At 38.4% G+C, this 11,799-nt stretch overlaps 1 protein-coding gene across 1 annotated transcript in view; it reads right to left on the bottom strand.

The window, feature by feature from the left end:
• Nucleotides 1-2,523: 2,523 nt before the first annotated feature.
• Nucleotides 2,524-11,799, bottom strand: part of REV3L (REV3 like, DNA directed polymerase zeta catalytic subunit) — a 175,314-nt gene continuing 166,038 nt past the window's right edge. The window contains exons 29-32 of the mRNA XM_068985110.1: nt 10,282-10,472; nt 9,251-9,497; nt 7,409-7,618; nt 2,524-3,568 (exon numbers count right to left, since the gene is read on the bottom strand). Of these exons, the coding sequence (XP_068841211.1) occupies nt 3,428-3,568; nt 7,409-7,618; nt 9,251-9,497; nt 10,282-10,472 (789 nt within the window). The 3' untranslated portion in view covers nt 2,524-3,427. The remainder of the gene's footprint in view (nt 3,569-7,408; nt 7,619-9,250; nt 9,498-10,281; nt 10,473-11,799) is intronic.

The following is an 11,799-nucleotide window of genomic DNA, read 5'->3' as shown; positions in this document are numbered from 1 at the left end:
CCAGTGGTCATCTATGGATGTGAGAGCTGGGCTGTGAAGGCTTGAGCGTTGAAGAATTGATGCTTTTGAACTGTGGTGTTGGAGAAGACTCTTGAGAGTCCCTTGGACTGCAAGGAGATCCAACCAGTCCATTCTGAAGATCAGCCCTGGGATTTCTTTGGAAGGAATGATGCTAAAGCTGAAACTCCAGTACTTTGGCCACCTCATGCGAAGAGTTGACTCCTTGGAAAAGACTGATGCTGGGAGGGATTGGGGGCAGGAAGAGAAGGGGATGACAGAAGATGAGATGGCTGGATGGCATCACCAACATGATCGACGTGAGTCTGAGTTAACTCCGGGAGTTGGTGATGGACAGGGAGGCCTGGCGTGCTGCAATTCATGGGGTCGCAAAGAGTCAGACACGACTGAGCAACTGAACTGAACTGAATGTATCATTATTACCCGTAATGTCCCTGTCCTTCCCTCCAACAAGTCAGTCAGTGAAAAACTCCAGGCACTAAGGTCGTATTTTGATTTTAAAATGGCTTCATTTGTCTCCCTGGTCACATTTTCTCTCCAAATATGTACAGAAACCTCATTTATAAATCTGAGTTCTTCTCCAAGATATTTTTCTTTGTAAGCTGCTCCAAGCAAAGTGACAAAACAGTTATGAGAGTGAGGAAATGAGACACATGTGCTAGGTTTACTGCTACGTTTTCCTCCTCAGATCCCAAGTGCTAGAGACAACCCATGACTGTTTCCTATAGCTACTTAAGCGAAACTCCAGGGTATTAATGGTATCAAGACTCATTCACCTATGAAACCAAAAATGGTTAGGTGTAACAAGCCTCCTCATATCATGGAGAGACAGGTATTTAGGAGGGTAATAATGAGTAGAGTGGAGCTGGCAGGCAACTCCAAGAGGAGGTCTTACTGAGGACACTCTTCCAGCCTGAAAATAGCGACTTGTGAACCGCGGTCTTCCCCCCTTCGCTCTTTTCACGGCAGAGCCCTAATAATGTCATTTATAACCAGGTTTATTTTTACTTTATAAAATCAAATGTGTGAGTGTTTTAAGAATTGCCATTCTGAAGTTGAGTAATCAACCGAAGTCTTATTTGATAGGTCTTTAAAGAATATCCTCATGCTTCAGCTATTAAGAAAATAAAAGCCTGGGGAACAGATGGACAGACCAACATTCTCCAGCAACAAGACTCGACTGGTATAAAGCATGGCTCTGGGAGGGCAGCATTCTTGATGGCTGGGCAAGTGCTTCTTCCGAGACCAGCGAGGACATGTCCTGTGACAATCATCAGCAAGGTTGAACAGTCTGCAAACTTGCTCCAGCTCTCGAACTACCTCCAAGAGCTCTTTGTAACTGCTCCTCTGTTCAGTTTAATCTGTTTTCCCCCCAATATTTTGGCGTTCTTCACAGACACTATTAGAAACTGAAGTTCATGTAAAATTGAACATTACATGTCAGCATCTGCCTATCTCCGCTGTTGACTGGGACCTCTCTCTGTGGGAGCAAAGAGGGGAGCTTAGCGTTAGAAGTAGCTTTTGCTACTGCTTCACCTCTAGGGAAACACATTGGTGGGAGGAGAACAGAATGAGAGAAGAGTTTTAACTTAAGGGATTGTTGAGATTATTTCTTAAGCATAACTCAGAAGATGAAAGTTTGTTTTTTTTTCAATCTGGGTGAAAGAGAAATCTTTATTAATAGCTGTTCTAAAAGGGAGGAGAAATAATTATGAAAGTATACTGGAAGCTTCTTACAAATGTTTTTTGGTAAAACAGGATCATATTTCAACACACTCACTGGTGACAGTTATTGAAACAGCAAATGCAGCTCATTAAAAGGCGGTCAGGCTACAGACTCTGAGGGCAGAGTGAAAAGGGAGGCAGTTCCCTGCAGAAAAGGTAACCAGAGATACGCTAAGTGCCGAAAACTAGTTTTGAGCACTAGGTACTGAATAACTACTTGTTAGTTTGGCTGTGTCCAATTATGAAGAGGTTAAGAATGATTATTCTGTTGAGAATATTGTGTCTAGCTATTCTGATGAGAAAGATGATATAAATAGAAGACCTATTTCCAGTGCATAACCAGATGAGCTTTCTATGTTAAAATTAATTTTTTTCTATTGAAAATAATTTTTTAAGTAGTACTAATATAATGTCCAGGGGGAAGACAAAAATTATATCTAAATGAACATAGGAGATGTAGTAAAACGGAGATTTGTAGAACTCTGAAAGGATGAAAGCTAAACATTCCCTAGACTATTTTTGCTCCCATTAAAAAAAAAATCTGACAGTTTGGGTAAGGGAATTACAGCATCAATTAGGATGAGTTAAATTTACCTTATTAAAATTCAGAAGGGGTGGGGTAGGGAAGGTGTAACTAATGTAGGCTTACAGAACAGATGAAGAGCGTGCAACTTATAGCAAGATAAAACCACACTGCTGTATTTCGTATTTTATTCAATTTTAATATGGTTTCCATTATTAACTTTTAAAACAAAATGATTTCCAGTTTAGAAAACAATGCACTGACCACATAATTCTTTTTTTATATACAGTTATACAAATATTCTAAATACACATTTTGTGTTCAAGATGATGGCAAATAAGATTAACTGTACAGTACATAAGGAAAGAAAATATTTTAAGCATATTTAGAAGCAATAGAAATGTCTATACAAAACAAGCAAAAATGGAATAAAATTTTTTATTTTTAAAGTATTGCAACAGGCCCACAGGTTTGTAACAAAAATGTCTTTGCACAGTTCCTCACAATGCCCCATTAATAGCTAAAGCAAGACAGCGGTTTTAGAAAATAATGTTTCAAAATGCTACACATGGTACTATTGTTTGCACAGTTTGATCAAAATAACAACTCTACTCTGAGTCAAGCAAAACCTAGAGGAAATATACCAAACAACTTGAAAATCATTTGTATAAAATTCATTGCACATTATTTTACTCAGTTGTTTGAAAAGTAAAAAAGTGTATTTACAAAATATTTCGCAGTCAAAATTATAAAGTGGATGAGTATCTCTAAGTAACACGTCTTGATACAGACAGTTCAAGGAAAACACGAATGTCTTTTTTTAAAGAGGTTTTCAGTGCTCCTTCCACAGGGAAGTAAATACGATCTACTCAAATGGATTTACAAGATGTTACACATACTAGAGCAAATTCAACACCTGCATTATAAAACAATGTTAAAAAGGTGAAAGGATGAGGAATTTGTACATTGTAAGAAGTGAGCTATTCAGAGATCAACAAATACGATTTTTAATTCAGTTATCATAAAAGTCTTCATAGTCTTCAGATAATAAGACAGACAATGAACATAGTTGACTCGATGAAAGTTGAAAAAGCACCATGCACAACAGTTTAGTGGTAAACACTGAAAAAATAGCACCTGGAATTCTGTGATATTGACAATTTAAAACTGGTCTAGTAATTGCCGGAGATACGGTGCCTTGGATAATTCTCTATTTACTCGGGAGAGTTTGTAAAGTACTGGGCAGTTCAGAGAAACACATGGGATATGTCGATCAAAGCAGCCCGTACAGTTCTTGCATATCTGAAAGAACAAGAGGAGTACATCAAACGATAGGAAGGTTTCTGTCTCTGTGTGTAAACAGCAGACTTTTAAAATCCTTTGTGACCCACCACAAATTACTGACACATATTACAGAAAAGTTTCATTAGTTTTCATCTTTCTGAAGCATAGACAACCCTAAGTTAAGATGTTTCTAAAGAATATTATTTCACAAACCACAGAGCATGAAATTCCCTAAAGGATTCATTTAATCCCAGAAATCAACTTTCCTTTATGGTAGAATCCTATTGTATTAAGATCTACAAAATAGGCTACCCAATTACCATTCAAAGACTGGCTCTTAAATTAGCTATGTACACTGTTTTTTCAAGTTACTCTAACATTTTATATGCTAATCAAAAAAGTTATCCACTTTCTTATTTCAGAAGAGAAAATGCTAGTATGGGGGGAAAAAATATCAAAGATGTTGAAAGTAGCTAGATAGACCAATAGTTTCAACCCTGGCTGTACATGAGCTTAAAAACAGACTAATGTCTGAGCCTGATCCCAGACCAAGGAATCAGGATCTTTGGGTGTGAGAGCTTAAGAATCTGTACATCTTAGGGCTCCCAGATGATGCTGACGTATAATGAGAACTGATCTAAAAGAAAATATTAAATCATAAGGCAGTTTTTAAAGAAAAGCATTAGGTCTTACCCAGTGATCAGATTTTAATATATAAGGTCTCAAGTCTCACACACAGTTTAAAGTGGTAAAACATGAAAAACTTTAAAGAAAAAAACTTTAAAGGATACTAGTGAGGGCCCCGAGGGTTAAGAAAATACAGGCTGATTTTTAATGTGAACAGTTTATCCAAGTGATTTTAAAAAGGGATAGCAATTAGCTGCTGTTACACTAATTACCTTTCAAGAGAGAAATCAGATCTGCTCTAGTTAATTCTCTGGTCTGTTTCTAAGAGCTTCTGTTTTAGAGGCCTCACAGCGGGGGGGGAAAAACTCGTTCTCTACCCCACTATTTTTTAGTCAACTGTAGGGCCCGTTTTTCTCAGCACCCTGGTTACTCTCCCCGGTAGTATGATACTGCCACAAGCAAACTGCTCAGAGCCCCAAGCTTCGGTATGCTTGCTGGAGACTAAATGTGCTCTTCTATTCTGAAGACTTTCACCAATTAGATCTCTGCCAAGAGACTTAAAGCTACTCCTAAATATAGAATGTCTGTATTACAGCTCCATGTCCTGCAGCTACATCCAGGTGCCAGAACAAACTGATAAATATTTATGCACTCTGTGCTTGTCTGATAAATAAACCAGGATGGAATTACTTGTCTCGCTAAACTTAATGTTTGGTTTCAAGATCCTTTACTGGAGATTTAAACCCTGAACAGGTTATGTTTAAAACTTTAAACACTGCAACCTAGAAACTTATTTTTTAGCAGATGCTTAAGAAAACAAACAAAAACCTGCTTTAATATTTATTGATTCTTTTTTGTTATCCTTTGGCTTACTTTCTAGATTTTTGAAAAATTTTCAGTCAGATGCTTAATTTTGTTTTTTATGTTTATAATTAAATGTTTAAGGTGATGAATTTTTCTCTGAGATCTGCCATGTCTGTCTAGAATCTTGTATGTACTGTTTGTTTAATAAGTGTTAAAATTTCCAAATAGAAGGATCATTTTGTTTTCTGAGTTTATTAGCTTTATAGAATTGTATTGATAAAACGTTTGTAATATTTCTGAAATTTATTAAGGTTTTCTTTGTAGTCTAAAATATGGTCAATTATTTAACATTTCATATAAATGTTTTCCACAACTTGAAAGATATATTCTCTAATTATTAGGTTAGAGAGTTTGATATATAATCAAAAGGTTTACCTTACAATGTTTAGATATTTAATTACACTTATTTCTGATCACTGATTTGTCTTGGTATGAGAGCTGTTTATTATTATTACTAATGTTTCTGACAATTTCTCATTTTATCTCCTGTAATTTCTGCTTTGTGAGAATTCCTACAGGTTATTTATGTACAGGAGACACACATTTTAATTATCTTAGGAAAAAAGCAATCCTGAAGTTAAAATAACTCTTTAAAGATGATGAACCACCCCTTATTTATGAATAGCATTACTTTTAAAACTGCGCTTTTATAAGAAATAAGACCTAATATTGAACGGGGGCTCTGGTTAAACTGACGGCACGAACTAGCGCAGTGCATGTTGCTGGGGCAGCAGACAGGTCCAGGGAGCTGCCTCCGACTCCAGGAGCTCTGGAGGCCCTGCCCATGTCTGCACCTTTCACTAGAAGCCAACTAGGGAATTTTCTAGGAGGGCAACTTGCTGCCATTGGGGTAGGAATCGAAAAAACACAAGTTAGGGACACCCGGTGACTAGTGGCTGTACTAACTACAACCACCACTTTGTGGTGGTACAAAAACTGGGGCAAATGGGCTAAAAATTGGTTGGTAGTCACTCCAGTGACTTACTGCTGCTTTAACTGCGTTCAGCAAGAAGCTGTTTCCTCATTTAATACATATGTACGACCACCACCAAGGGCTGGACTCTAGCTAGGAACAGCTGACTCTCTGTCCTCACCTGCTCTCTGGTGAGGATGCTCGAGCCACAGTGCTGAGAATGGACAGGATGGCGGGGGGATCAGTGTGAGGCTGCTGCAGGAGTTTAGGGAGAAATAATGGTGGTTGGACTATAGGATGATAACAGAAGGAAAGCTGGAAAGTTCTTATTTAAGAACTAATTAGTAGATGGATGGGGGGAGGGAAAAGTCAATTTATAATTTCAATAAGCTAGGTTTCTATGGTTGCATCAATAAAATCATACCTTTCAGATGCTACCATCCTTAATAAAATTCGTTTACTGCATTCTGAATGACTAGCTATATACACTATATAACTTAAAGAGTTTTCTGCCAATGTGGAACAGCGGCTAGGATGTTGCAGAGGAAACAGTCTCTAACAGTCCGTAACTACCCTTCTATAAGCATACAAGTTCTGAACAGCCTAGTCTCCCCAGAGATGGCTTCTGTCCTATTGCCTTGTGTGGCAGCTAGGAGTGTCTTCCTAGGAGGCTATGGATACTCCAACTTGCTTCAAAAGCCTCTTTACGTTGAAGGGGCATGGTGCAGAGCCTGGCCTTTACATACTAGTGGCTGGATTACTTTAGAGCAGATGAGCTGCTAGGAGCGACTGTATAGGAGAGTTCACAGCAGAAGAGCTAGCAGGGACTTACGAAAGAGCATCAATCTGCATTCTGAGAAATCTGGGGCCAGGGACACGGCCAATACTATGGAGTCCAGACTGAAACCCTGATGTCCTTACTATCAGGTGGATTCATTTTCCACTAAATCACACTGCCTCTCAACTATCTGGTTGGCTTTAAAACATTTCAATAACCTTCTATGTTGCTCATCTAAAGACAAAACAAACTCTACCACAAGACTGTTATTCTTGCCTGAAAGCTAAAAATGTAACTTGAAACATGATGGTATAAGGAGATACAATCACTCATTAAGAACTGCAAATGTTCCAAGTTGACTAGCAATTCTCTAAGAAAACAAGATTTCTATGAGAATGGTAAGTAGATATGGGAGACAAAGCAATTAGTATTTTCTTTTTTTAGAAATACTGCTATAAAAGAAACTGGATGGCTGGACAGTATAGTTCTATGGTTCTAATAAACATACTTAGTTTTTAGTAGTTCAATTATACTGTTTTCAGGATTTTAGAAGTTGATTAACTTAGAATCCTTACTCCACTCTCACACCTCACACTACACCTCCCTCAGGAGTTGACTACATTTCCCTGAAGTCTCAGACTGCTTGGGGTTCTGGGTCTGTTGAACAAGGCTGTACCTTTGTAAGTCGCTCCTGTTGACGTTCCAACTCTCGAATTTCTTGGTTGAGGATGACTGCCACATGCTGAGGCTGGCTGCGACATTTACTGCAGATGCCGTGCTGAGTCAGGTCATCACACACAGGACAGTGCAAGGTAGTGAAATATTGTGCAATAGTGCCTTTCCGCCCTTCAAGTTCACTTCGAGAGGAGCTGGTGGCCTTCTGGATCTATATAAACATCAATTCAGAAATAAGTCTAAGCCAGCTTTATAGCAGAGTGGCTCTTCTCATGCTAATTACAGGATCACTAAGGCATTATTTCCTGTATTCAACAAATACTGAATAGCTACTATGTATCAGGCACTGTTCTAGATACGGGGCTTTAGAAAAAAACAAAGTCCTTCCTTTATAGCTTAATATCATCAGATATATTGTTTTGTTTTCCTTTTTTGGGGAGAGGAAAATGGTCTCAGAATAAGTCATCAGGATATATTATATAGATTAGGAAATGAAGTAAATAATATTGCAGTAACTTTAAATGGTAACAGATGATAACTAGATTTTATCATGGTGATCATCTCACTGTCAAGTCACTATACTGTATGCTTGAAACTAGTATCAGACAGTATGTCAATTATACATCAATGAAAAACAAAAAGAGTTTCTTGTCACTCGGTTTTTTTGGTTGCAATCCGTAGATGTACGAAATTATAGGGGCGAAGGAGATCAGGGAGAACAAAGGAGACAATCCAGGTTGAGAGTGGATACTGTTTAAGACTGCACAATTTTGGCCATGGAAGGAAGGTAAAAAAGTAACCTGTTAGGCATTACGGTGCAAAATTCAAGCAAAAGGAAACCTGGAGCATTTCAAATGAAATTAGATACATGTCACCTAAGCTTCCTTCTTTGAAGTTGATAATGGTTTCCGAGATCTGTCTTCTGATACTCTTTTCACACTGAAATAACATTACCCTCTTACTATCATACCCTTGCCGCATTCCCCTGGTGTCTTACAAGTCACTCTGCCCCAAAGTTATTAGGTTAGCCTTTTATAAATGCTACTGGTTGAACACTCCTGCTGCTGATGTAATGAAAAACACTAATAGCTTTGTGGTGCAGAGCCAGGGCCCAGCGTTACAGATGGCTGGCCAGCACAGACTGTCTGAAACACAGCTTCACCCTCAGTTTCCCAGCTGACTCTTTTCCTTCAGGCCCTAAGTGCGTACTGAGAAAGTAGAAACAATTTAAGTATTAACATATCAATTTTCCTGAATACTCTCAGGCTTTCACAGTCTGAGCAAATGACTGAGCAGACCTAATTGTAAACATCAGATAACAACTGCTACTTTCCTAGAGTAATATATCCCTGACTGTTACAGAACCACAAACTGTTCCCTCGGATGGGGATAAACTAAGAAAAAAGGAGTTCAGGCAAAACTCCCTTTGCTAAGATTTCACATTGCATGTTTTATTTTAGTAAAATGATACTTTAATATTCTTTACTCCGGTCTCTACAGAACTATGTCTAGCTACTAGAGCTTATATATTTCTTAAATACCCATTTTGAAGGAATTTCTGCTCTTTCATTTTTATTTGCTGTTTGTGATATTTTATAGTTACGTGTTTACCACTGGAGTAGTTGTGGGATTTACTTTAACCTTCTATAATTTGGCTAATCTGACAGAAGCTGGGAAGGTGTTTGTAAAAGATGAAACCAGAAAAGTATAGCATGTTTGTTGGTTTAGGATAGTAAAGGATTTGCTCTGCTTTGATAGCATGTAAATGAAATCTTTAGTTCTTCTGAAAACGTTAAGTGAATTCTCTGTGGAGTCATAGCACAAGTGCGTTTAGTAGGCTTACCCGTGGTAATTCATGATACCAGCTGAAGACATCAATACCAATAAGAGAGAAGATTCTTGCAAGGGGTGGAAGGATTTGCTTGGTGATATAGTAAGTGGCATTCAGTCTCACAGTTGGGTCCTGCAGGACTTCCACTGGGCGCCTTACTAGTTGGATAAGTGGTACTCCAGGGGCTCCATAAATGATGACATATGGTACTCGCTCCCCAACTCGAGGCTCAGAGCGCCGATCGTAAGTAAGCATTTTCCTATTTAAATCCAAGTAAAACAGTCATTCAAAGACTGTCATGGAAGGCATCTCTCCAGAAAATGAAATGAGAATTAAACAGTAATGAAGCCATGAGAAATTGACAAGGGGAACCTTCAAGGTAGTTTTAACTCTGACAGCCATATACACTTCACTTAGCACCAAATGGATATGCTCTAAGAGTTTAGTAAAACTTACCCTGTAAATTACTGTTACCTGGAGAACAGTATGAGTTGGCAGATACCAACTAGCTTAAATTAACTATCATAAATCTAAAAGATAAGAGAAAATTTAGCTGATCAGCTGATCTCCTTCTAGAATGACACCACCTTACTGCTGTAGCAGGATCAATATTAAGGACTACCTATGATTCCGATGGAGAAGGAAATGGCAGCCCACTCCAGTGTTCCTGCCTGGAGAATCCCAGGGATGGCGGAGCCTGGTGGGCTGCTGTCTGTGGGGTTGCACAGAGGCGGACACGACTGAAGCAACTTAGCAGCAGCATGATTCCAATATCGGAAAAACAATCCCTTCCAGCTCTGTAACAGATTACAGTTTCACTGAATCTAGTTTTTGCAGGGAAGGCCATAAGAGGAGCTCTTTTTTCCCCTTCAGAGCTTGCAGCATTTGGGGTCACCCACTCCTGTTAAAAAGGCTTCATGTGGGCAGGAGAACAGACGACTGTGTATCTGTGCCTGTGGACTAGGTCTTTTCACCTACTCCAAACCATTCAGAATCGCAGGACCACACTCCTAGGTACTGAGGGCTGCTGTGTGCATCATTACCTTGTAAGTTCCAGGGCTGGAACACAGGCACCGGGTTTGTAAGAGGCACTTCCTCTGTATTCCTTGGCAAAGATGAAATCTTGTATGCTGGCCTTTCCTTCCAGAAGCTTCATACATTGTCGTTGAACATACTGTTTAATTAAACTTATATCTCTTGTTTCAAATAGCAGCTTCAGAGAACGCTCAAGTATCTTAAAAAGAAAATGGATATGCTCGTAAAGGTAAAATATCCTCTAATATATTTCATCACTGCTGTTACACTTCCACTTACATAACTGCCAGAAAACTTCCTGATCTACCTAAATAATCTGCTATTTACAATGACTGGATAATAAAAAATGACTGAAACTGGAAATTATTTGGAGAGTTAGCTTGAGGAAAATCATATTGGAATGCCATGCAGATGAAGTGTCTGCTATGTGTGATGAGCAGCATGAAACATCTGTCTCATACAGCCAAGAGCACTCTAGGCACAGAAGCCAGACATGGTTTTCATGTATTATTTTTTATTTACTCTGTTATAGAAAGGGTTGGATTCAGGTGGACAGAAAGACAAGCCAGTCTTGTGCCTTTTTATAATGTCAGGAAACAGAAACTGCAGCAGAACTTTCTGTGCTGCAGTGTTTCTATTGGAAAATGACCAACATACAGTGGAATGGATGTAAATTAGTTCCAGGTGGGAAAGCTCTGTATCTTATTTTGAGTATTGGAATCCATACGTATTTTACACAAGTTTGCTAACTTAGCTAGGGTACCATTCTTCCCTCAGAGAAAGAACGCACTGGATAGTATCTTTCCAGAAACTAGTATGAAATATATCTCAAATTTATATAAGGTTACATATCTGACATATAGGTTGATTACTGTCACTCTCTTATACTTTTAATGCTCTCATATGGTATAAACGGAATAGCACTCTACACAGTTTTCTTCCTTTGAGAAAACCTTTATTGCACATTGTTGAATTAATTTGTTTGTATAAACAGCACACAAAGATTTATGTTCTGAAAATCCTTGAAGGTTCTAATCAGCAGTCTGCAAGGAGTTGAGACTTTGGTTTCGTGTCTTTTTAAGGCATACATTTCTCATTTATTTTAAAATTTTGAACATAATTTGTTTTCCAAAATATTTTTGATGTCCGTTATAAAACTTCTCTACCATGAAACCACAGTTCCTGATCCTGAAAGGCTGCTCTTTTCTATGAGACTAAATGTGCCCCCAGGGACCTGGTGCACCACACACTTTTCACAAGGCTGGGCAAGTACTAATAACTCAATCCCTGTGGGATCAAATATCGGATATTTGGTATGCACTTTGATTTTCATAGATATACAGAATACTCTTTCAACTTTAACCTTTAATACTACAAGAAAGGAAAAAAACCTATACATGAGTACTAAAAAATCTGATCTTCTCCAGAAATCTTAACAGTTGTCCTTCAGAACCAAGTCTGTGACTGTTAGATGATTTTTTCTTTTCTTTCTCATTCTCTCTTTTGTTAGTCATGTATGACTCATG

The sequence above is a fragment of the Capricornis sumatraensis genome, chromosome 13, assembly GCF_032405125.1.
Source record: "Capricornis sumatraensis isolate serow.1 chromosome 13, serow.2, whole genome shotgun sequence".
In the NCBI taxonomy this organism is placed as follows: domain Eukaryota; kingdom Metazoa; phylum Chordata; class Mammalia; order Artiodactyla; family Bovidae; genus Capricornis; species Capricornis sumatraensis.
Note: the sequence above shows the minus strand (reverse complement) of the source record. Positions and strands in the feature narration are given on the sequence as shown.